Source organism: Gymnoscopelus braueri (assembly GCF_963280865.1).
Source record: "Gymnoscopelus braueri genome assembly, chromosome: 4".
NCBI lineage: Eukaryota > Metazoa > Chordata > Actinopteri > Myctophiformes > Myctophidae > Gymnoscopelus > Gymnoscopelus braueri.
Window position 1 is genome coordinate 5173911 of NC_137605.1, and position 27215 is coordinate 5201125.

Sequence of the window (27215 nt, forward strand, 5' to 3'; positions counted from 1 at the left end):
AGCCTACAATAATACAAAAACATAATTACTCATTGAGCACCATCATCATTACACAATACATACAATATACTGGCAAGCCCAACTTCCTACCTCCTAGGTAGGAGCCAACTGTGTACCCAACAGATAGGAGCATGGGCTGACCAGGGTCTGGTCTGGCAGACTGGCACTCTACAATACAGAAAACAATATTATTTACACATCACAAAATGGTATATAGGTGTAGTCATAAACCACCATGCTGGGTGAATGCAATACACTATCATGTACGTGAGCCTCTGGGTTGCTATCAAATATAATGAATATAAACATAAGTTAACTCCTACCTCAGACTCTTTCTAAAGTGCATATAATGTGGTTCCCACCAGTCCTGCTGCACAGCACCACCAGAAACTCTGGAAGTACAGTAACAGTGATAAGTACATATAAAACAACTCAAGAAACAAACAAATAAAACATAACCCGCATTGTAACATACCTCTTTAGTTAAGTTTGGACGCACGGTGCTGGCCACCGGTGAGCGACGCTAACCCAGGACAGAACACACACACACGACGGACGAGAACAAACGCGACTCTGTTGTTCTCACGAGAGCTCCTCTGACCATATATAGGCTGCTGGTGCTGCCTGCTCTAAGCTCCCAGGTCCTAATGTCCTACCCCTCACATATATATATATATATATATATATATATATATATATATATATATATATATATATATATATATATATACTCAAACTATACATATTGTTGTGGGGAGTTGGGCAGGTCCTTGTGTGATTGTCTGAAATATGATAGTAGTTCGGAGCTCAAAAGGTTTTTGAGAACCTTTTGATTTAAGTCAACTTGCAAAGCTAAGCTTATCTTTGATTGATTGAAGGATTGAATTTTGTATTAGGCAAAGAATGTAAAACAACACAGTTACATTTATAATACTTTTGTCCGACCAAAAAATACTTTTGTCCGACCAAAAAAGTCCTTGCGGACTTGTTTCCGTTGGGGTCCTTGAATACGTTTCATAGACATACAGTATATAGTAGCAACAAACAGTTCAAATATCAACATAAATCTTTAGTGGTGGAAAGTAACTAAATACATTTATATGCTCTTATCAGACAGTTTCTAAACACATTTTCAACTAACTAACTAACTGACTAACTACAATTGTTGTCTAACATTCTATGTAATAATCTATATGCAGTGACAGTTACACACCTCCTCCACCAGGGGGCGAAAGGCATTAAGGGGTAGTGTGTGGAACCTTCATTGGGCATGCTACCACGTTGACCCGGAAGTAAATACGTGCGTTTCTATTTTTTCCGCTTTTCCACCGTTCTTCACGGTGCTGCTGAGCAACAAAGAGCGTGGTTAAAAATGTCTCATGAAGGAGGTAAAATGCTTAAAATAGAGTCTCAACGGCTGTCGATAAATGAACACATGACGTTGGTGGGAGAGGAGATATCGTGTGTTTTGGAAAAACAGCAAAGTGATGTTTGTAGCGCAAAGCTTAATGTCAGAGTGTTTGTGTCGGAGCGCCTCCGTGCGGCTGCAGAGTTCATGTGCAACCTCTTCCAGAGAGAGATAGAGACACAAGAAACTCTGCTGGAGCGACAAGACAAACTTCTGGACGTGATTTTACATCACATCAAACTGCACAGAAAAGGTTTGTTAATGCTTCACTGCCAACTCCTTTTACCCGTTTTAGACATGTATAGCTACTTATAGCTAGGCCCGTGTTGCTGTTGTCCAGTACACGTAGAAAACTACAGCAGTGTACACTTATCCCTGCTGAAACAAAAAAAGGTTGCTGGTTTTAGCTGGTTTTAACTGGTCTTCAGAATCAGAATCAGAATCAGTTTTATTGTCACATCACAGGTTTACAAGGTAAAAAAGTGGGTGAAATTATTTTTTGTACATCGTTCCCATCGCAACGTTAGTTTCCATAGAAAGAAGAGGGGGGGGGAGAAGAAGAGGGGTGGGGGGCAAGTGGGAAGGAGATCAAAACAAGAGAGCAACAGAAGGCCAGACAAGTTATCTACATATTTACAAATTACCTGAGATAATAAAAAAACTAAAAAAAACTAAACTAAGGTGCCTGAGCATAGCAGCAATGTATTGTATACTGTGCATGTTATACTTATACTGTGCATGATAGACAATGGACGTTAAGGTGCTTAGAGGAAGAGGAGCACAATAAAAAAAGTCAGTGCGTTATACAAGGGATTAAGGTGCAAAAGGTCAGTGCGTGTCCACCTAGAGTGGACTGACCCTAGTATAATCCGCAAGTAGCTCCATGAGGGAGTGCAACAAAAAGTCATTTGTACCTGGTGTAGTCCACAGGTGTGTCCAAGTCATTGTCCCTGGTATAATCCACAGGTGTGTTCAGGAAGAGCCAGAAAAGTCTGCGCCGCCTGTTGTCAGGCTGCTGAACAAGGCCTATGCCTCATTCAGGCTTATGCCCCATTCAGCATTCTGACAGCAGCTGGATTGAAACTACACCAGAACCTGGTGGTGGAACTCTTGATACTGCGGTAGAGCCCCTTGCCCGGTCGCGGTCGTTGTAGGGGGTTGAACAGTCTGTGACTTGGGTGGTGCTTGTCCTTGATGATGCGCTTGGCTTTGACCACGCACCGCTTTTTGTACAGTTCCTGGAGCGCTGGGAGCTCGATTCCCATTATCCGCTCTGCCGATCGCACTACTCGTTGTAGGCTGATCTTTTCTCGGGCAGTGCAGTTCCTGTACCAGGCCGTGACACAGCCTGTTAGGATGCCTTCAACAGAACTGTTGTAGTACAGCCTGAGGATGCGACGTCCTACTCCGAGCTTCTTCAGGCGGCGGAGCCAGTACAGTCGCTGCTGAGCCTTTTTCCTCACGTGTGTGGAGTGCGTCTCCCATTTGAGGTCCTCCTCGATGTGTACTCCGAGGAACTTGAACTCGCTGACCCTTTCCACTGCAGCACCGTCGATGAGGATGAGGATGAGGATAGGCTGGTTTAGATGGCATACCAGGCTGGTCTGGCTGATTTGTCAGTGTAGTTGGTTAGCTGGTCTTAGCTGGATTCTGCTGGTCAGCCAGCTGGCTGGCTGGACTGACCACAAAGCCAAGATTGTAGCTGGTCTTTGCTGGTCAAATGGGACTGACCAGCAAAGACCAGCTTACCAGCTGGATTTAGCTGGTCAAATGGGTGGACTGACCAGCAAAGCCCAGCTGATAAGCTGGTCAAGTTGTTTAGATCAGTGGTTCTGAACATGTGGGTCGGGAGCCCCAGGGGGGTCCCCATATTATTTGGGGTGTTCCCCAGATGACAGTGAAGTGACAATTTAAGGACCTTTTAAGACCTTTTTAATACCTAAAAGAAAAGACCATTACTGCATCAAAAGTAATCAACACACTATACTATAAAAAAATATTATTATTATTATTATTATTATTATTATATACAAATAGCAGATCTACAAGCTCACAACGCCTTGCGAATCATTGTGAGCTTGAAGATCTGCTATTTTCACAATAGAGTCAAACTAAACGTAATGCATCAACTCCTACATTCCAAGTGTTTATCAGGGTGGGGAGTTCAAATATGATTATTTTGGAGGGTCGCAGCCTGAAAGGGTTGAGAACCACTGGGTTAGATCCACTGTTTCCCAAACAGTGGGTCGGGACCCATTTGTGGGTCATGGACACATTTTTATGGGTCACGAGGAAAGATCCCTTTTTTCAGTTTCCTACAAAAATTTAATATTAGATTATTATTTCTAAAGATTTCCCATCCAAAAATCGAAAGTCTTCATCAATAAAAAAACAAAAATCAAATTTCTCTAAATAATTTCATTAATAAATAAAAAATCAAATAAATGAATGAAAATAGCAGATCTACAAGCCCGGGACGCGTTGTGAGCTTGCAGATCTTGCTATTTTAACTAGTTTGGATCCCGGGGAGACATCATACCTGGCAACATTAGACTGAAGATTTTCTATTTTTTTTTTTTTACAATTCTTGTCCTTTTCTTGTGATGTGACAAATGATATATTTCATAATAAAAATAACAATAATTATTACTATTATTATTATTATGATAACGTGCATCCAATAACTAATTTACTTAATATGGCAATTGGCAAATAATATGCTAGAATGATTCTAAATAACACTCTACTTCCTGAATGAAGCCAAAACAGACCACGGTGCTATGGTTACCAAAATGAACAGATCTACAGATATACATCTTGTCGCAATTCAAAGCGTTGTGAGCTTGTAGATCTTTTTTGTTTTTAAACAAGCAGTGCATTCTGGGTCGTGAGCAGTGTCGCCATATCTGCTTATTATAAGCGACGTTGGGCTTGTTTTTCTGTTAAGTTGCTTGTAACCGAGTTACTTCAGCCGGTCAGAGAGCCGTGATTTGGGAACCTCCTGGAGTGGTTGGAAAACCCCACCCCCCGGAGAGCTGCTGGAATCCAAACCGTGCCCCCGACAGTCTCCATTGGTTGGCTGTTTGCAGAATGGCCCCTAGTCACTGCGTCACATTCCAGGCGGATAGCACTGCCCCGCGCTGGCACCACCTAGCAGGATCTGTTTTTTGCTACTTACTAACTTAATAAGGGCTGTTGTCTGTTCTCACCAAGTGGGCCGGATGGTCCGCCTCGCTGGCAGTGACAATAAACTGTGGCTAAACCTAACCTTAATCCTAATGAAATAATTTGCAACCTATTTTACATAAGTAAAAAAAAAAAGCGTTGGGTGTGAGCTCTGATTTCATGAAATTTGGACTGGAAGTTTAATGCTTTATATCTGTGCATGCCACGGAGTCATCTGGTTTTGCAGGGTTTTGGGAGTTATTTAAGGCGATCGGCAGTTCCACGTGCGTCACATAAGCTTCATGCTCGCTCAGTTTCTTTCTTTGATTCTGTTCTGTTGTAGGACTATCTCCTCATCTATGTTACCAGCAATATAAAACCCTGTTCCCACTCCCTTGAAATGCCTGCAATTCACCTGTATGTTTAATTTTAGCATCCTGTGATCACCCGACCTAAGTGTTTCTCAACGAGGGTGGAATGTAGCCTGGCATGGCCAGACTAATATCACTGGCAAATTCATCTGGTTTCCAGGCTAGGTGGAATGCATTGCTGCATTCACAACTTTACTGCTCGAGCGTAATGTATACTTCCACGGTGTCACATGCAAAAACAAACAGATAGAAAACAAGAAATAACACAGTCATATATACAGTATATCACTCCAGTCTTGGCCTCGCTCCATTGGCTCCCTGTCTGCTTCTGAATAGATTTTAAGATTTTATTGTTTGTTTTTAAAATTAAAAATGGGTTGGCACCCCCGTCCCTAGCAGATCACTTTTCCGACCACTCTCCACCCAGAGCACTGAGGTCGGCCGACCAGCTACTGCTGGAGGGGCCAGCGACCAAAAAAGAAAAGGAAAAAAATAGGTTTGCAGCGGCTGCCCCCCGGCTGGGTCCGCGTCTATATGCCGACGGTCCGCTGTTCCGACTGCCGGGTTCCGCTGTGTAGACGGGCGTTGTTCCGATGGCCAGCTAATCTGACGCAGACACGCACGCGCATGCACACATGCAATATGAGTAAAATATTACACAAACTAATTATTTATTTTCACCCGTCCTCTATCGGCTATATATCTATCTATCCGTCCGTCTATCTGTTTATCTGTCTATCTATCTACACTGTCTGTCTGTCTGTCAATGACGCCTTTCCAGAACGTATATTTTCCTAGATTTTTTAAATGTTATTTAGCATGCCCAATACTACCAGATTCCATTGACAAACCTTTTGTATGAATTTGTTTGGGGTTAAACCATATATTGACTCACCTACATTTTCAGGTCAGGATACAGGTTTAACAAGTGAAATTGGAAGTGATTGACACAAAGAAATGAGCAGACAAAATTGGAACTGGATTACTGGAACACTTGTGATGACCCCTTCACTATGCTTGGGGTCATCTGTTTGTTCTGTTTGTATTTGGTCCTAATGGTGGTTCTTTTCTGTCCTGTGTAGGAGGAGAGGGCCAGCCTGCTAGGGGTGTGTCTATGGGACGAGACACACCTGACTCCACTCCACTCCACGACGCCGACTTGACCTCAGGTGTGTGTCCTCCTTGACCCATGTGGGCAATTTCAAAAAGGGACCCATCACACCCAAGTGCACAAATCCAACTTTCAGCCTCAACTGAACACCAAATGTGAGCCTATTCTGTCACTCGGTACAAGGTGTGAAGAATATTGCTGTGGTTATTGCAAACAATTGTGTCCTTTATACATGCACTCAAACATCATAAATCTAAATCAAATAGGAATGGTAATCATCACCTGCCATAAGAGCACTATACCCAACCCTCCAAGTACTCCTTCACCCCCTCCGCAACCTTGGTACCTAGGAGCATTTTAAGAAGGAGCAAGGCAAAAATAGGTAGAGACAGATACAAGCACTATAGGGATTAAGAAATGGTGAAAGTTTGAAAAAACAACAACATGCATTTCAGTCACCATCAGACTCCCGCCCAGTGGGATACCGTTATAAGAGGGATCTCAGCTGGCTGAAGAAACCCGGCATCGCAGGTTCCATGTGCATCATTCCCAGCACCACCTAGATAGAGACTGAATGAACCATTCCAACCCCAAAGAACCCATTTTAACCAAATTGTGCACTGGTTTAAACAAAACGAGTAGCAAAGACACTCCCCCTAACTAATCACAAAAATTACCTACCTAACTCAACCTTAGTCTTCAGTGGCCCTGCCGAGTCCCCCTTACCTTCAAGGCATCTCAGTGGTACCACCCCATCTCATCTGTTGTGGGACAGAATCTAAACAAAACAACAAAACAGTGAGTCCCATTGGGAGAAACACTTTTAATCCTACCAGGTGTTGGAACCCTATAGCCTACCCGTACATGGAAAAAATGCTCTCTCCCCAAACAAAATCCAAACCTGTGTCTCCCCAAAACAAATTAAGAACAAGATCAAACAAGCAAGTTTACCAAAACAAATTGATAGAAAAACCTCAAAGAGGTTTGTCAGGCACCAAACAAATTAGGACGCAAAAGCAGGCACAGGTTCAAACGGCTTTTATTCAAACAAAGCTGGGGGGAGGCAACCAGGGGCAAAAAGGGCCAGGCAGAGAGTAGTCAAAAGGGGGAGCGTGGGTCGGAGTCCTGAGGGGTCAGTCAGCGTGGCGTCCAGTCCAAAAGGGGTAAAGCTTAGCCGTAGTCTGTGGGTCCGATCCAAATCCCAACACAGGTTATCCGTCCTAGTAGGCTAAAGTACAGAAAGGGTTAGGCAGGGGTAAATCCAGAAACAGGCAGGGGTCAAAACAGGCAGAGAATGCAGGTTCCGGGTTCCGAATACTGGGTTTTGAGCGAGCTAGACTAGAGTAACACTAGCCTCGGTCCCAGTCTCACTCATCTGCGAAGAGAAGAGCCTGGTCACGACCTAAACCAGCGAGTGTCTAGGAAGTCCTGAGTGGGCAGGATTTCCGTCGTACGCGTTTTCCCCGGAAACGATATTTTTGGACCAATCACAACACTCGTTTCATTCATGGAGAATGTTAACAGATTTGTAAAGCATCAACGTCATTTCCTTGGGCGGTACTTCCGCCAAATGTAACCGTTTCCGGTTGTCACTTCCTAGACAACCAACAACCCAGGTCTTGCCCAGCGTGGAGTAACACTGGTCTGATCAGCAGGCAGAGAGTAGTGGCAAGAGTGAGGCCTTAAATAACCTTGGCTACTCAGTGGAAACAGGCACAGGTGTGGAAGTGGGCACAGGTGAGTGAGTGTGTGAGATCCCCTGGGCGTGGGCGTGACAGTTTAAAACCAAATCTACCATTAAACTTGGCTAGAGTGACGAGCCCCCATTTTGTCATGAACTGGGTTACAATTATGACAAAGGTGGGAGACAACACACAGGAGTAACTTAAAAGTTATATTATTTTAACTAAAAGCAACAAGCTTTACACAAATATACAAAGTAGTTTGAGTAGTCAGTGGTATCAGTAGTGTAGTGTATGTATGGATGTGTGAAAGTGTAGTGTATGTGCAAGTGAAAAAACGAATCCAAACGCAACCACACAAGCTGTTGCCAGGTAAGAGAGAGGATGTGATGGCCTTGGCCAGCCAGCTTAAATACTCCAGATGCATGCGTGCTTACGACGGGGGTGGAAAAAAAAGACGACAGGACAAACCAACAAACACCACAGAGGAGTTTGGAGGGGACAGAGAGAGAGAGAGAGACAGCTGTAGCGTTGCGTCTGTACTTCACATTTCACCATGGCCACTGCTGAAGCCAGCGATGGTAATGATGATAATACACAAATGGAAGAATTGGAAAACCCTCCCACCTCCTTTAAGTCAATAGTCTGGCAATATTTTGGCTTCCCAGTGAATTATGAGGGCACCCGACGCGTTGTTGACAAAACGGCTGCCGTTTGTCGATTATGCTCCACACGCGTATGGCTTAGCTCAGGGGTCTTCAACGTTTTCAGCCCAAGGACCCCCTAGTTGAGAGAGAGATGACGCAGGGACCCCCTCTATATTGTATAAAATTGTGTTTCAGATGGCACTTTTTTTGTTTACTTGGTCTTCTCTTTTTCCCCTCTACACCTATACCTCTTTGCCAAAAATAGCCGATCTACAAGCTCACAACGAGGCGTTGAGCTTGTAGATCTGCTATTTTTGGCTAAAGTTCACCTCAGAAAAGGGATGGGGTTAAGGTAAAAAAAGAAATCATATCACACAAAGATTTGGCGGACCCCCTGTAGTAACTCTGAGGACCCCCTAGGGGTCCCGGACCCCCTGTTGAAGACCCCTGGCTTAGCTTATTATTCACATTTCTTGTTTGTTAAAGCTCTTACCTGTTCAAACAATGTGAACATACTCTAAGAGGTTTAAGAACATGTAGCCAAATAACAGTTGTTTTTGGATCCTTTTTTCTTACATGTTCAACTTTGTATTTAGATTGTATTTAGTTATAGAGCTTCACAAGAATGTTGTTGTTAACTCATCTTAAAGAAGAATCTGACAATGACAGTTGTTGTAAGGGCATAAAACCCTTTTTGTTATTCTCATTCTCATTTGATATTATTCAAATAAAAGGGACTTATTGAGAAACATGTGTTTTTCTTTACAAATCAAGACCATAGCCTAAAGCTCAAAGCTGAAAAAAGGAAGTTTTAAAAATATATATCGAGAATCGAATCGAATCGTGACCTTAAAATCGAAAGTCGAATCGAATCGTGGATTAGGCGTATCGTGACACCCCTACTATAAATAGAATAACTATAAAGAAATACATCACATGGATGCAGCTAAATAAAGATGTATATAGGGGTCGAACACCGTATTGCATTGCATGTTTAGATCCCATTTGTTGCCTAGATTGTTAGGGAATATCTTGTCTTTGAAAAACACTTCTTTACACCCTCTGTTACCTCTGTTTTACACGGAACCTTCATCAACAAGCCATGTTACATCAATGTCCTTATTCAATTCCTTCATTCCAGACCAACAAGCCATGTTACATCAATGTCCTTATTCAATTCCTTCATTCCAGACCAGTGTGTGGAGTCCAGCCTGCAGGTGAAGATGCGTTCTCCAGAACCAGCCTGGATAGTTTCTATTAATCAGGAACCTGAAGACCTCCTGGACACCAGTAAGTTTCATGCTCTCTCTCAATCTTTCTTTAATTCTGTTCTGTTGTAGGACTATCTCCTCATCTATGTTTCAGTAATATAAAACCATGTTCCCAGTCGCTTAAAACTGCTGCAATTCACTTGTATATTTAATGTTGGCATCCTTTGGTCACCCTACCTGAGTGTTTATCAACGAGGGCCCCAGGGAGGCGTTCATAGAACGTTAGGGGGAGTTAGAAGCAATATTTGTGAAAGACGGGTGCTGTGAAGAGTGCTTCAGACTGTTACCGACCTACAGTACTGAGGTAGCCCACTGGAGCTTGTGCTTTGAGCCCTTGTTGTTTCTCTAATCACATAATACTACTAATGGAGTTGTGACACTGTGAGCTCCGAGTGTCCCCAGGGAGGAGAGCTCACAGCGCGTATGGTGCAGCAGCCAGACGGTGCAGACGTGTGTGTCTCTGGTGGTTCTGGTCGGAATATACTCTTCTCCATTAATACAGTTGTATCACTTGGCCGGTAACTTAAAGGTTTACCATGGCTTGACTGCCAAAGCCTTCTTTATCATGTATCATTAGGTCCGGGTCTTTATCATTGGTTCCAACAGTTCCCATCTCAGCCTCTCAACGCGGTACAAGTACATGGGCACTGGTCCCTTGAGTTCTTGAAGACCAGGCCCATTGCAAGTTACTGTAGTCTGTCCTCTACCCTGAGCCATCCCACCCTTGCAAAATGAGCAGGGGTTAGGTGAGTCCTAGGTGTGAGGTCTAGAACTTTAATGACTTTGTGTGGCTAGAATACCATGAGGTGCATGCAATGTAAAAAAGGACACTGGATGAGTGTTCCAGCTATGGTCCTCAGTGCATTCCTATTGACAAACGAGGAGATCCTGCCCAAAGATTTTGTACTTTGGTTGACTTTCTTGATTACTTTTGCTGCCATTTATTCACCAGAAAGATATCTAAAATGCAACCAAGCAGTGCTCCAAAATACCGCCCCAGGTCACCAGGTAACATGAGTGTTGCCCAGTGAAGGCACACGCTATGATATCGTTCAATGTCCAGTCTTCTTTTTTTGTTGACAATATAATTTAAAGGAGAATTTCGCCCGACTTTACTCTAACCTTTATTAGGATGTTATGATATCCTAGGACGAGTGGTACAGTACAGAAATTCCATAACGGATCCGCCACAATTAAAAACCTGCACCCTTTAAATTGTGTATTTTAATATATATATTATTTTTTTTCTGGAGAGATCTGATGTTTACTTTTTTTTTATCCCACGATTCTGCAACCTTTTCTCACCCAGTGCCAAGTAATCCTGGGAACTACACTCCCCTTGCCAGCCTAAGGAGAGCCCAGAGCCGAGCTCATGCCTCAATGCATGAGAGCCAACTAGCCTTCTTATCATCTGACAGGGGGAAGTTTCCCCGGTAGGACGTAGCGCGTGGAAGGAACACGTTATTCCAACCAGTTCCTTTCCCCTCCATCAGGTGCCCCGGCTGACCTGGGGGAGGCAGTATAGAGACCAGGATTACTGCATGTTTTGTGTGAGGGTACCTACCCTAGGAGACACGGGGAGAACATGCAAACTCCACAGAAAGGCCTTTCGCCAACCCCACCTAGGGTATGGGTGCTGATGACGCAGAGGAGAGGACACGCCCACAGCGTTCCTGGCGGGAATTGAACCCATGACCTTCTAGCTGTGAGGCGACGGCGCTACCGACTGCGCCACCGTGCCCCTCCTTAGGCCGCGCTTTGGCGACGCTTCTGGTAGGGCGCCGGAGTTGTCGCCAAAGTGCGGCTTACGGTAGAGTGCATTCAAGAACAGGTTGCATAGTGTTCACTCACTGTAAACATTAGATCTCTCCAGAAAAAGAAAAAAAAAGATATTAAGATACGCGATTTAAAGCAAGGACCATAGGCGTGGGCTTTTAACTCAATAAGTGCCAGAGGTTAAGGCTGTAGACTCCACTATGAGGACGCGGATGTAAACAAAGGATCCGTGCATGATGGTCGAGTGTCCCGACTATCGCCTGGAACAATAATATTTCTAACGCGATCCGCCATTGCAGAGTGATCGCCCATCGTAAACGATTAGTTTCCACCACGGTAAAAAATAAATGGAGATATGAAGCTTTTTCTCAAGGAGTTATAATGGGAGCGGACGAGAGGTAGGTATTTTGGCACGGATCCACTTCCGTCCTCTCCCTTTTTCAAGCTCCGTGAATCATTCCAAAGTTGCGTTAGAGCGCCCCTTGTGGAAAAATAAATGAAAAAATTAAAATCTCCTCGCGGAGATTCCCGGTTTTGGCTCATTCACTGTCAGAATAGATAAATAAATGAATCATCCACTGCCAACGATTTTTCAATTTTCTTACCTTTTCGACTAGTCACAGAATATTTATCTCCAGTATGATCGATCCCCTGATCGTTGCTAATCACAGGGGGTTTCACTGTGATTCCGTGAAGAAAAAACGGGAGGCGAGATACAGGCAATTTCCCCAAAAAACAGTAAGTGAATGGAGCAGTAAATAACGTGATCTCCTGGTTAATTCAAACTTCCTATCGTCTTCTCTCATTTTATCTTTTGACTAGACTTCCTGCACCTCCCTGTGTGTAAAGAGGAGGTTTCACCTGAACAGCAGGAGAGGAGGTCCAGTCTGGTCCAGGAGGAACCAGCGGCTCCACAGATTAAAGAGGAACAGGAGGAGCTACTTAAAAGACCAGAGGCTGATGGGTCAACGTTGACATTGCTAGCAGGGAAAAGTGAAGGTGATAATGAAAACGGAGAGACAGAGCCTGTAGCCAGCACCTCAAATGAACACATGAAAACACAAGCTAATGTGGAGGACTGTGAACCATCACAACCTACTAGTGATGGCCAGCTCCTCTCTTCACGCTGTTCTGAATCTGACACTGAAGACAGTAATAATTTGGAGGAGACTAGGGTAGATCAGTCAGCTTCAAAATCACACAAGACACAAAATGTGGAAAGATGGAAATTGTCCCAGGATTTGGAATCACCAAAACAACCTCACACAGGGAAGAAAAGCTTTAGTTGTACAGTGTGTGGAAAAATGTTTAAGGTAAAGGGACAACTGAAAAGGCACACAGTGATTCATACAGGAGAAAAGCCCTTTACTTGCACAGTTTGTGGCAAAGGCTTTAATGACATAAGTAGTGTAAAACCCCACATGAGGACTCATACAGGGGAAAAGATCTTAACTTGTACTTGTACCGTTTGTGGCAAAGGCTTTCCTAAAAAGAGTGCTCTTGAAAGACATATGATACTTCATACCAGGGAAAAGCCATTCACTTGCACATTGTGTGGTAAAGGCTATGGTCAAAAGTGTCACCTAATATCACACATGAGGACTCATACAGGAGAAACACGATTCACATGTATAATTTGTGGTAAAGTCTGTGATCAAAGGAGTAAACTAAAAAGACACATGAGGACTCATACAGGAGAAAAACCATTCACATGTACAATGTGTGGTAAAGGCTGTACTCAAAGGTCTAACCTAAAATCACACATGAGGATTCATACAGGAAGTTACGACAGGGGCCTAGGGGAGCCTAAGTCCCAACAAAAGTATGTGGAGGACTGTGAACTATCACGACCTACTAGTGATGGCCAGCTCCTCTCTTCACGCTGTTCTGAATCTGACACTGAAGACAGTAATAATTTGGAGGAGACTAGGGTAGATCAGTCAGCTTCAAATTCACAGAAATCGCACAAGACACAAAATGTGGAAAGATGGAAATTGTCCCAGGATTTGGAATCACCAAAACAACCTCACACAGGGAAGAAAAACTTTAGTTGTACAGTGTGTGGAAAAATGTTTAAGGTAAAGGGGCAACTGAAAAGGCACACAGTGATTCATACAGGAGAAAAGCCCTTTACTTGCACAGTTTGTGGCAAAGGCTTTAATGACATAAGTAATGTAAAACACCACATGAGGACTCATACAGGGGAAAAGATCTTAACTTGTACTTGTACCGTTTGTGGCAAAGGCTTTCCTAAAAAGAGTGCTCTTGAAAGACATATGATACTTCATACCAGGGAAAAGCCATTCACTTGCACATTGTGTGGTAAAGGCTATGGTCAAAAGTGTCACCTAATATCACACATGAGGACTCGTACAGGAGAAACACGATTCACATGTATAATTTGTGGTAAAGTCTGTGATCAAAGGAGTAAACTAAAAAGACACATGAGGACTCATACAGGAGAAAAACCGTTCACATGTACAATGTGTGGTAAAGGCTGTACTCAAAGGTCTAACCTAAAATCACACATGAGGATTCATACAGGAAGTTACGACAGGGGCCTAGGGGAGCCTAAGTCCCAACAAAAGTATGTGGAGGACTGTGAACCATCACGACCTACTAGTGATGGCCAGCTCCTCTCTTCACGCTGTTCTGAATCTGACACTGAAGACAGTAATAATTTGGAGGAGACTAGGGTAGATCAGTCAGCTTCAAATTCACAGAAATCGCACAAGACACAAAATGTGGAAAGATGGAAATTGTCCCAGGATTTGGAATCACCAAAACAACCTCACACAGGGAAGAAAAACTTTAGTTGTACAGTGTGTGGAAAAATGTTTAAGGTAAAGGGGCAACTGAAAAGGCACACAGTGATTCATACAGGAGAAAAGCCCTTTACTTGCACAGTTTGTGGCAAAGGCTTTAATGACATAAGTAATGTAAAACACCATATGAGGACTCATACATGGGAAAAGACCTTAACTTGTACTTGTACCGTTTGTGGCAAAGGCTTTCCTAAAAAGAGTACTCTTGAAAGACATATGATACTTCATACCAGGGAAAAGCCATTCACTTGCACATTGTGTGGTAAAGGCTATGGTCAAAAGTGTCACCTAATATCACACATGAGGACTCATACAGGAGAAACACGATTCACATGCATAATTTGTGGTAAAGTCTGTGATCAAAGGAGTAAACTAAAAAGACACATGAGGACTCATACAGGAGAAAAACCATTCACATTTACAATTTGTGGTAAAGGCTGTACTCAAAGGTCTAACCTAAAATCACACATGAGGATTCATACAGGGAGTTACGACAGGGGCCTAGGGGAGCCTAAGTCCCAACAAAAGAAGTGAAGTGGACTCCCTCCTTCCCAGTCCCCAAACACAGCCAGTTAGCACCAGTTCAAATGTACAGTGATTTATTGTCCATTTTGACAGACATAGGCAAGTTACCTCAGGGGTGGGTCCCTGAACATAATATACACATAAAGAAAGAACAAGACCAGGGGACCTGGTTCTGCCAGACCCAGAATAAGTACTTTATAAGATCAGAGCACTACGTCACGGCTAAGCCGGACTTCACATGACGTGTCAGCCTGTGTCTATGCCCATGTATGGACGAAAGGGGGACAGACTTTTATGGCTGAGAGTAAAGGGAAAAGGGGGCATGCCCATGTATGGAGAAAACAGGTACAAAGCCTCATGTAGGCCGACCCCTTGGGTCTGGCAAAAACCTATGCTTACCTTTAACAATACATAGATCTTACCTACTCTAAAGAAACCCATAAAACTAGTAACAGAATAACAAAGACCACCCACCCCTACATTACCATGGCTGAACACGTAAAACACTGGCAAGCACAGAGACACAAATGGAGGGACAGCGGGATCCATGATCGACGTTCGACGCTAGTCACGACTAGCTGTGACCAGCCACCTACGTCATGACCCACGGCGCACGGCAGCGTCGCCGGTGGTCCCCATTTTGCGCTGCCGTTGTGAAGGTCTCGACGCACCGCGCCGGTTGCGGCAGCGTCGCTGGTGGTCCCCATTCGGAGGTGCCGTTGCGAATGTCCCGACGCAGCCGGTCAGGGTTGATGCACGGGTGCGGTAGCGTCGCCTGTGGTCCCCATTGGGCGGTGCCGTGGCGAAGGTCCCGACGCGGTGGCCCGGTCTGCTCGATTCTAATGGCCAAAAGCGCCTGGATAGCACTTGACATTTTTCTGAGGCAGAACTCTGTCTATTCTCAAGCATTTTTTTAATTTAAAAGTGGTCCTTGATCTTTCAATTGTCTCTTTTTATTTGGCGTATGAGTCATGAAATTATTTTCTCAATATCAAACGATGTCAAGCCAAAATTAAACGTCGGATTCGGAAAGCGGACACTGGCGCACCGACAGCGCATGAATAAGCTGTGGTCCGTGGCCAAATACATGTAATTTTGGGGGTCCTTCACATGAACAGAGCTGTCCGGTGCTGAATCGCTGTAGATTGGTTATTTTCACAATTTTGGCCTCTTTCTTATATTATTTGACAATTTGGCCAATGTTTGACCAGTTTTTATAGTATAGCAAATTATGTTTTTTTTTTTTTTACTGCTACTCAAGGATAAATGAAACATTGTCTTCTCCAGATAGACAGACTGCCCATGATAGCTGAGACAGAACAGCATTTAGCCAACTTTTTGGCATTTGTCTTTTGCAATCCTCCCAATTGCAGGCCACGAAGCACACGTTTTCAGAACGTGGCCCAGGCTCCAAAACACAAGGACAATAAGTTGACAGTTTTATCCCAAGGCATAATACTTTCCACCAAAAGCTGATATTTCATAAGTTTGGATGTAAAACAAGTGTCCATATACAAATCAAATGGGCACCCTAATTCAAAGATAGTAACGTAATTTCATTAATTAACACTATCTGGGGTATTTGGAATATCTTGCAGTGAATTGACATGTGTGTCATTGTAATCAACCCAGTCTAGTTTTACAGTGCTGTGTTTGTACATTTTTGTCGTCCTTTCCTGTACTTCTCTGATCTTGTCTGAGACCAGATCCACCAGACAGTCATGTCTGGCAATGTACAATCCTTAAAGATAGCTTTCCACCAAACGGACTACTTCAGACTACTTCAGACCACAACAGACTGGTAGTCGGTTGGCAAAAGTTGGCATTTAGTTCAGCAAAAGTAGTCAGCTGATGCACACATTGTTGTGCTAATGCCTTTGAGCTGGTAGAACTGGGGGTCATACCTATGTTCCCCGGACCTATGTTCCCCCACTAAGGTTATGGTTAGGGTTAGGTTTAGGTTAGGTCCTATATTCCCCGCTCTCCTAGGAAAGCGGGGAACATAGAACCTGGGGAACATAGGTACGGTCCTGTAGAACTGACCTGCAAGATTTTGCCAGTGTTGCCAGGTCTGATTATTATAAGCGACTTTGGGCTTATTTTCCTGTAAAGTCGCTTGTAAATATTCAGTTGCTGGTTGCTTTTGTTTTGGCTTGTTTCTGAAGTGTAGTTGCTTATTTGGACTTGCTTTCAAGATTCTTTTTGAAAGATTTAATAGGGCTTCAGTGGTGAAACCTAGTCTCTTCTTTTGGGCTTGTTTTCATAGACCTCGTCGCTTGTTTCTCTCACAGAATCTGGCAACACTGTCAGCTCCAACATAAACAAACACGGAGCATTTTTGCGCTATCGTAGCCTACTGCTTTGCTTTGGAGTTGATCGATGGGTATAGGAATTGAAAGTTGAGATTGAGAATATGGTATCTAGTTCAAATGTGCGACGGGCAAATGTCTCTGGATTATTTAGGCTAGCTTCTGCAGCAGGAGCCTGTCTGACCAAATAAGCTAAACAGTCAATCAGGGTGCTCTACAGAGCCTTCACCCCCCTCTCTCCCACTCTTCACCACCCCACGGCTCTACCAGTCGGCCAAAGAACTGAACAAGTCCGGTCGCCCTGAGATGGTCGAAAAGGTCCCGACGGACCCCTAAATGACTCAACGACGATATCCAACGCTTCCCAACGCCGAGTCGGCTCAAATCGGTGCGGTGGAAAGCTAGCTTTATAGTGGCTGCGGATCTGTGATGATGTGGTTGTTTTATCGGACGCCGCCCACTTCAACTGTAATCCTGAACGATGGCATAGATCGTTACGGTCCATCCAATCGGACCGCACACCGAATCCTGTGGCTTTAATGTCCAATTTACCATTTCCCTTCACCTTGAATCCCCAAAAATGCGTCTCATTCTCCAGCGCGGGTGGTACCTTGCGTCGCTGCATATCAGCGCGGGTGGTACCTTGCGTCGCTGCATATGCTGAATGAGTGACGTGCGGGCCATTTAACTGACCGTGGGATCATCGTTGTTAAGCATATTGATAAAGGTGGCTGGTTCTGGTGGCGGTGTAAACCCCATGCTACGTTCGGTTTGCCCAAACCACCATCTCTGATGGGCTGAAAGAGGATGGCACGGGTGTAGTAAGTATGTAAGACAGAACCTGCCCCTCACCAAACGCACTGTCTTATTCAATTCTGTAAGGGTGTTCTGTGGCAAATGGACATTTGAGAAGAGATGTTGAATTTTGGCAAGTGCCACTTCTCGGATGGGGAGGGGGGAGGAATCGATTAAGTCCAGTCTGACAGTGTAGTCATCATACAGCTCTCTGAATTACTCTTCCCAGTCACCTGCAACATTACATTTATGTCCCAGGTATAGATATGTTTCATGTCTTGAATATACTCGGATGGGTTTTTGCAGTACTGTAAAGGATGGGGGCTTATCAGTTTTAGACCACCGATTACCACTGCGTAATTACGCACATGCAGTCTAACCTACAATGCACATCTACTGTCCATATAGTCTACTGTAGGCAAACTGTGTGTGTGTGTGTGTGTGTGTGTGTGTGTTACGGCCGCAGCCTTTTGATTGATAAATAGACAGACAGATAGATGATATGCTTGTTTTAATATAATGTATTATTTCTTAAATTATTATTTATTCATACTTTATACATTTATCATACATTATTATGAGTGACACCTTGGGGGGGATATTCAAAATCTACAAAGTAACTAGTAATGTAATGAAAATGTTCAAACAATTTTACTGGAGTAAAACAATATTTGCCTCTGAGATGTAGTGGAGTACAGTAAAAGTACTGAAAATTGGAAATACTCTGGTAAAGAAAAAAATACCTCAACATGGTAAAGAAAAAAATACCTCAACATTGTACTTAAGTACAGTACTTGAGTACATGTAGCCTACTTAGTTACTTTACACCACTACAGAGAGATGAGGAGATGTCACGCGCGCACCTTTGGTGTTGCAGCACAATGAACGATTGGCACTTGTATTACGAACAGAATAAATGAGTGAATATCACGTGTAGACTGACTGTACACATACAGTAGCTAAAAGGCTACAATATAATCAGACTTTTTTTGCTCCTAAATTAACTCCAAGCCCTCCTTATTTGAATTCTCCCACATATTTCAAGTTTCAGCTCATAGTTTTTTCATTATGATTTTTTAAAAGGTTGTATTTACTACTGTGCGTGTTTCAACGCACCAAATAAATAAATACATAATAGTATTGAATATAGCTGTCCATGGTGGAAGTGTATAATAGCCTATAGCCTGATTAATTGAGTTCAGTTACACACAAGCAAAACAACTTGTGTATGCGTGCGTGCGTCAGATTAGCGGGCTGTCGGCAGAGTGTACCCCGGCGCGACGGGGTCGTCAGAATTGTGGGCGGACCCCCTGTAGGACATTAACAAAAAAAACTGTCTATCTCGTTTCCGACCACTCCCCACCCAAAGACTTGAGGTCGGCCGACCTCGGCCGACCCACGAAAAAAAACAGGGGTGACCAAGCCTTTGTGGTGGCTGTCCCCAGGCTCTTGAATAATTTGCCCATACGCATCAAAGCTGCCCAGTCACTTTTTAAATCCTAAAGACTAATTTCTTCTCCCTGGCCTTCAGTGATAGCTGATGTAGCCCTGTCTAATGTTTGTTTGTTTGTGCTTATTCATTGTATGTTAATGTCTACTTACATTGCATTATTTGCTTTTAGTTCTTTAGTTTTTTACCTGTACAGCAGCTCTCGTGCTGTTTCCCCCCCCCTCTTTCCACCACCCTCTCTCTCTCCCTCTCCCTACCCCCCCCCCCTCTCTATCTCTCTCTCTCTCATACACCAAATGAAAGTAGACAATTGACAGATGACGGACCACTTTAAATTATATAAATTGCTTGAGAATTGACAGAGTTCTGCCTTAGTTAAATGTCAACTGCTATCCATGCGTTTTTGGCCATTAGAATCGAGCAGCAGCATGGCCACCGGCGACCCGGAGCTACGACTATGGCGACCCCATAGTCGTAGCGACGGGTCGCCGTAGGTCCGCAGTCCGCGACGGGCCGCCCCAAGTCGGACCGGCGACGTAGGAGATGGCGAAGGCGACTAGTCGACCACAAAGGCGGCTAGTTGCGGCTAATTGAACGTCGATCTTGGATCCGGCCCCTCCTGCACAAATAACTGGTGTGCTTGGAGCCTAGCATGGAGGAAGACATCTGTGGACCTGGAGGCAGCCATCTTTAGAGTCCACAGGAGCCAATCACCAGCTAGTTCCACCTGGTAGTTAGCCAATCACACTCATTCACCACTCACACTATTCACACTCAAATCACTCACTCCAATATCTCACTCCAATATGGACCAGATGCAAACTGAATATAATGCCGTAATTGGCAGGCTGTGACAGGGAGAGCTCCCAACCAAATGGCCTGTGACCTATGACCTTCATCATCGATCCTCAAGCACTCCTTGGAGGCAGAGTTAGTTTCATACGTTCATAGATATTATCCATATTAAACACATGGTTATTACATGTCCTACTGTGTGTTTGATGTTATATTTGTAACATTCAAGTTTTTATTATCATTTTGAATATTCATCATATTTCCAATATTCTTTCTAAATAGGAACCAGATGTGTGACTCTCCAAGTTACAGTGGGAGAATATTGAATATAATGAATAAATCCTTGTAAGGAAATTAACTTTAGGTTGAGTTAATTAGTTGTTGAGTTAACTTGAGAAGTGACCCCTGTCAATCAAAGGTCTGTTCCCATCTTTCTTTCTTTTCAGCCCTCCACTATCTTCCCCTCTCTGTATCTCGTTCTGTCTTGGAGCTCACAACAGTTAGTATACCATATTTAGCACTTAAAGTTCTAATCAGGGACCAGAGCAGAACTTGCATCTTGTATGGCTGTATTGTAACATTAAGACTGCCTATGGCATATGCATTTTACTTAATAAACTTCATTGATTAGAAATAAAAGCTGTTTGTCTTTTGTATATTGCTGGATGATCTATGACCCTGCCTCAGTCAAGAATTTAAATCCTTCAAAGTTTGAGACTGATCTGTATTAAAAACAGGTAAACTGGTGATATACTGTATATAATGGCATTTATATGCATGACATGATGATTAATCACTAAATTACCCCTATCCACTTTACACATACAAGGGGGAAAGGTCTGTAGTTGCAGTTTGTGATAAATGCTTTGCTACAGGTAATGAGTTACTGGTAAAACAATCTGAGCATCACTGCCTGTCCAGATTAGTCAGGGTTTAAAAAGTTAAATCCAATTTTATAATCATTAACTCATTTGGTGCCAGAGGTTTATTTAAACAGGGTACATCTAGTGCCAGCGATCTCACCGTTTAGAGCTGTAGAATCGACGACGAGCACCCCGATGTAACATTGGATGCGTGTACGACGATGGATGGTCCTGGCTAACGCCTGGAACAATAACATCTTTCGCGTGAGTCGCCATTGCAGAGTGATCGCGCATCGAAAATGGCTCGTTTTCACCACTGTAAAAAGTTAAGGAGATCTGGAAGTTTTTATCAAGGAGATAGAATGGGAGCGGACGGAAAGGAGTTTTTTTTGGCACGGTGATCCATCTGTCCCTTCCATTTAACTCATTCAGTGCCAATGAAATAAAAAAAGAATTGCGAACTGTGCCAGAAATGTTCTTATACCTTTTTCAAGTAGTCACAGAATATTTATCTCCAGTATAATCGATCCCCTGATGGGTGCTTATCACTGAGGGTTGCACTGTGTGGTTTCACAAATGTCAATGAGGTCATTGGACCTTGTTGACATTAATTGTCTGCCTTTTGAAAATAACATAACATTGAAAAATACATGGTAAAAAAATGACATGTGTTGTACACTATGAATAAAGTCATCCTGACTTAGATTGTACTCCTCAGGGAGAGGGGAGTTTCACCGGGAAGGTGTAATAATGTCTTCTAATCTCCCTCAGATCCCCTCTATACTGAACAGAGGATGCTAGTGACAAGGACATGATCTCTCACCGGCTTCTGGCCCACCAACACTGCCAATTGTGTTTAATGGAGCGCCCGTCAGAGCCAGAGGAGTAATAAAGTATTACTTTATTAACAATTTGCAAACGGTACCGAGGTACAGTTAAACAATAATGTCAAAAGGATAACAATTTCCATTGTGGTCCTTTATATTAAATTCATCAAGACATAAAATACTATATGAGAGATCATCAATACTAGGAGCAGTAAAAGTAATTTCCCCGAAAAACATTGGGGGTAATTTACCCCATGGTCATCAACTTGGAGGGGGCTTGGCGCTCAAACCCTCCACAGGACCAGTTTGGTGTCCCTCCACAGGACCAACTTGGTTTTTAATGGGTTATTTACATCCAACATTTCCACCATACTCAATATCTGCACGGTGTATACTTTACACAATCAATGACTGTTGCTCTCTCACAGAAATTCCATAACTCCATAACGGATCCGCCACAGTTAAAAACCAGCGCCTATGGTCCTTGCTTTAAATCGCGTATTTGAATGCGCTCTACCGTAAGCTGCGCTTTGGCGACACTTCCGGTCGGGCGCTGTAAGTGTCATTGTCAGAGTAAATAAATGAATCATCCACTGCCAGCAATTTTTTGATTTTCTTACCTTTTCAACTAGTCACAGAGAATGTATCTCCAGTATGATCGATCCCCTGATCGTTGTTAATCACGGGGAGTTTCACTGTGATTCCGCAAAAAAAGAAATTGTCATTGCGACCCCCCGTTCGGTTGTTATAGACCGTTGAAAATAGCATGTCTCGCCAAAAATACATAGTAAAACACAGGAGGCGAGATACAAGCGATTTCCCAAAAAACAGTAAGTGAATGGAGCAGTAAATTACGTGATCTACTGGTTCTGTGTGCATCTGGGGATGAAATGGTCACTCGTGTCTTAGCGAAGAGCGCCATCTAGTGGAAACACTCCCCCAAAAAAAGTTGTCAAAGTCGTCCTTGGCAGTGAATGAGTTAATTCAAACATTCAATTGTTTTCTCTCATTTTATCTTTTGACTAGACTTCCTGCACCTCCCTGTGTGTAAAGAGGTTTCACCTGAACAGCAGGAGAGGAGGTCCAGTCTGGTCCAGGAGGAACCAGAGGCTCCACAGATTAAAGAGGAACAGGAGGAGCTACTTCAAAGACCAGAGGAGGCTGATGGGTCAATGTTGACATTGCTAGCAGTGAAAAGTGAAAGTGAAAGTGAAGGTGATGATGATGAAAACGGAGAGACAGAGCCTCTAGCCAGCACCTCAAATGAACACATGAAAACACAAGCTAATGTGGAGGACTGTGAACCATCACAACCAACTAGTGATAACCAGGTCCTCTCTTCACACTGTTCTGAATCTGACACTGAAGACGGTGATAATTTGGAGGAGACCAGGGTAGATCAGTCGGCTTCAAATTCACGGAAATCACACAAGACACAAAATGTGGAAAGATATAAATTGTCCCAGGATTTGGAATCACCAAAACAACCCCACACAGGGAAGAAAAACTTTAGTTGTACAGTGTGTGGAAAAATGTTTAAGTTAAAGGGACAACTGAACAGGCACGCAGTGATTCATACAGGAGAAAAGCCCTTTACTTGCATAGTTTGTGGCAAAAGCTTTAATAACAAAAGTAATATAAAACACCACATGAGGACTCATACAGGGGAAAACCCCTTAACTTGTACAGTTTGTGGAAAAGGCTTTGCTAAAAAGTATGGTATAGAAAGACATATGATAATTCATACAGGGGAAAAGCCATTCACTTGTACAGTTTGTGGTAAAGGCTATGGTCACAGGTATCACCTAAAATCACACATGAGTACTCATACAGGAGAAAAACCATTCACATGTATAATATGTGGTAAAGGCTGTGTTCACAGAAGTGAACTACAAACGCACATGAGGATTCATACAGGAGAAAAACCATTCACATGTACAGTTTGTGGTAAAGGCTGTACTCAAAGGGGTGCAATGACATCACACATGAGGACTCATACAGGGGAAAAGCCATTCACTTGTACAGTTTGTGGTAAAGGCTGTGCTCAAAGGGGTGAACTAAAAACACACATGAGGACTCATACAGGGTGTTACGACCCGGCCTAGGGGAGCCTAAGTCCCCTCCCAGTCCCCAACACAACCAGTCGACACCAGTTTAAAAATCAAGTCAACACCAGTTTAAAAATCCAATGTACAGTGATTTATTGTCCATTTTGAACAGACATTGGCAAGTTACCTCAGGGGGGGTCCCTGAACATAATATATGCATCAAGCAAGAAAAACCTATGCTTAGCTCTTTTTTAAAAGATATGTTTTGAGGCTTGTATGCCTTTATTTGACAGGACAGTAGGCTGACAGGAAATGGGGAGAGAGATGGGGGGGGTGACACACAGCTAAGGTCGTTGGGATCGGGAGTCGAACCCACGACACTGTCAAGCCGGATTCCATATGTGGTATGCGCCTGGACCGCTAGGCTAGCGCGCGCCCCTATAGCCTATGCTTACCTTTAACAATATATAGATCTTACCTACTCTAAAGAAACCCATACATATATAAACAGGAAAATAGAGTCCACCCACCCCTACATTACCAAGGCTGAACACTTAAAACACTGGCAAACACAGAGACACAAATGACAGGTATGGTTGAAGGCTGGCAAGGAGGAAGACATCTGTGGCAGCCATCTTTATAGTCCACAGGCCAATCACCAGCTAGTTTACACCATTCACACCAGCTGGTACTCAAATCACTCACTCCTCACCACTCATTAGTGTGGTTGCCCGAATAGGGCAACCAGACTATAGTACTCTTCCGACTTTATTTCATGATCTTTATAGATCAACTATTTTTTCATTGGCTATTTCTCCCACAGTTTTTTTCCCCCCAATTTTCGTGCCATATGCTTCACCGGGAATCATGTGCTTGTACTTTGCTAAGAGATTGGTTACATAGTTTAATTGATATTGATTTATTAGTGCATTAAATGTCCCCATCCACTTTAATGGCAAAATGAAGAAACTCCCATTCAAGTATTTTTTTCTCAGAAACCGTAAGGGCTACAGTTACAAGACTTGGAAGGGAGGTTCATAATTTAGTGTGAAATTATTAAACAAATAATTACACCAGTCGGCCTCATGGTGGCGCTATAACAGCCCACTTTACGTTTTGTCTATAACTCTTGAACCGTAGGTCGTAAAATAAAAATCTTTTTGTCCCTGGATTCCTTGGGTCATCTCCCTATATAGGCCACAACTCCCCATATAGGCCACGCCCATTTGCGTCTGGATAGATTTTCCGCCATTTAGAATTTTCTTCAAAACACACTTTTAGCTCCTCCTCCGACATATTTTATCCAAATGTCACAAAAATGGGTACACATGATCTCTGGACCCATGCGATAAACATATCCATTTTGATAGTCCTTACCGTTCATCCGTAATTGGCTTCCAAAGTTAGTGGGAGGGGCCCGTTTTACCAAAAATGCCAAAAATCACGAACGAAACGTCCGGTCAATCCCAAATTTGAATCACATGTCGAGGATGGTTTACTCAACAAATCCCCAAAAGCATTTCCACTTTGATCCATAGGGGGCACCACAAATGCGCAAAATGTAACCGTTGATGCAAAAACAAGATTTTTGGAGGGATCACTCCTCTCAAAATGAAGTGACAACGTAATTTCCCCATTACATTTATGGGAGGGGCCTGTCTTTAGTGGGAGGGGCCTATTTCCTAAAATCTAAACGGCACGTATCACGAACGCGGGATCCGATCGGCACCAAATTCGAATGGCACGTCGTGCGGCCTCCGACGGTATTGCTCCAGGCGTATCCCTCGAGTCCCGGCGGCGGCGACCCACGACCGGCGTCGGCGCAACCACACTTTGCAATTTCCCAGAATTGCGTCTAGTTCATAAACACACCAATGAGGTAAGAAAACATTCACAGGTCAACACCACACAGGAAACTACATACATAACCCTAGGGGTCATAACACAGGGATCCCTTTACCTGTACGGTTTGAGGCAACAGGACAGAAATATGGACCAGATGCAAACTGAATATAATGCCATAATTTGCAGTTCCCTACCAAATGGCCTGTGACCTATGACCTTGAGATCATCGATCCTCAAGCACTCCTTAAAGATTGGAGGCAGAGTTTGTTTCATACGTTAATAATGTATTATCCATATTAAACAAGTGGTTATTACGTGTCCTACTGCGTACGTTTGCTGTTATATTTGTAACATTCAAGTTTTTATTATAATTTTGAATATTTCCAATATACTTTCTAAATGGGAACCAGATGTGTGACTCTCTAAGTTACAGTCGGAGAATATTGAATAATGAATACATCCTTGTAAGGGAATAACTAGGTTGAGTTAATTAGTTGGTTAGTGTTGTGGGCTCAGATTTCTCTCTCCCCCTCTTTCTAAACATACCTTCCTGTGCTTCAGCCAATGAAAGGGAGAGGCTTGAATTTCACATGGTATCTGGAATGGACAATAAATGACCATCTCCTCATGCCCAAGACTCAAGTCTTGTCTCGTTTTAAGTGTCAGTTAGGTGTATTTTTGTTTTGTTCCATTTGAATGGGAATTAACAGCGAAGATTTGCTGGCACTTAAGGAGTGTCGAAGAAAAGTTGTTTTCCTCGGCAGGCGTCGAAGACCGACAGCCCCAGAACACTACTTGAGAAGTGACCCTTGTCAATCAAAGGTCTTGTTCCCGTCATCTGATGTGCAACAGCAATAGGATTATTATATGTGTATTAAGCCTGTTTTCTGTCTATTTCTTTTCAGCCCTCAACTATCTTCCCCTCTCTATAGCTCTTTCTGTCTAGGAGCTTACAACAGTTAGTATACAGTGGTAGCCAGTTGGTTTCCTCACCATTTTCAAACCAGTACCCGTGGGTACCTTTTTCGGCCACACCCCCAGATTCTCAGACACGCCCCCTAGATGTATTGTATCTTATTTCATTGTTTAGTGTGGCCATTCAGCCACAGGGTGGCGCGTTCACAGTGAGCAGCATCACAGTGACTGTATCTCCTTCCACATTTAGCTGATCTACAAACTCACTGTGAGCTTGTAGATCTGCTATTTTCAATCGGCTGAAATATATTTAGGGCTGAAGTGGTTTGTGTGTTTTGTAATTGTAATCAAAATCTACAAAGTAACTAGTAGTAACCAAAAGTTTTTATTTAATTGTAGTGGAGTAAAAGTACAATATTTTCCTCTGAGATGTAGTGGAGTAGAAGTAAAAGTATTAAATACTCCAGTAAAGTAAAAGTACCTCAAAATTGTACTTAAGCACATTACTTGAGTAAATGTACTTAGTTACTTTCCAAAACTGGGGGAGACAAAAAAATAGCTGATGTACAAGCTTGCATCGTGGCACG

At 43.2% G+C, this 27215-nt stretch overlaps 1 protein-coding gene across 1 annotated transcript; it reads left to right on the plus strand.

The window, feature by feature from the left end:
• Positions 1–1345: 1345 nt before the first annotated feature.
• On the plus strand, positions 1346–26281 carry LOC308084532 (uncharacterized protein; the record flags this gene model as incomplete). Its single annotated transcript, XM_080427198.1, has 6 exons — positions 1346–1661; positions 6027–6113; positions 9576–9674; positions 12254–12430; positions 22847–23222; positions 26275–26281. The coding sequence occupies exons 1-6, from the start codon at positions 1373–1375 to the stop codon at positions 26279–26281; spliced, it is 1035 nt and encodes a 344-aa protein (XP_080283324.1). The 5' UTR covers positions 1346–1372.
• Between the last annotated feature and the right edge of the window lie 934 nt (positions 26282–27215).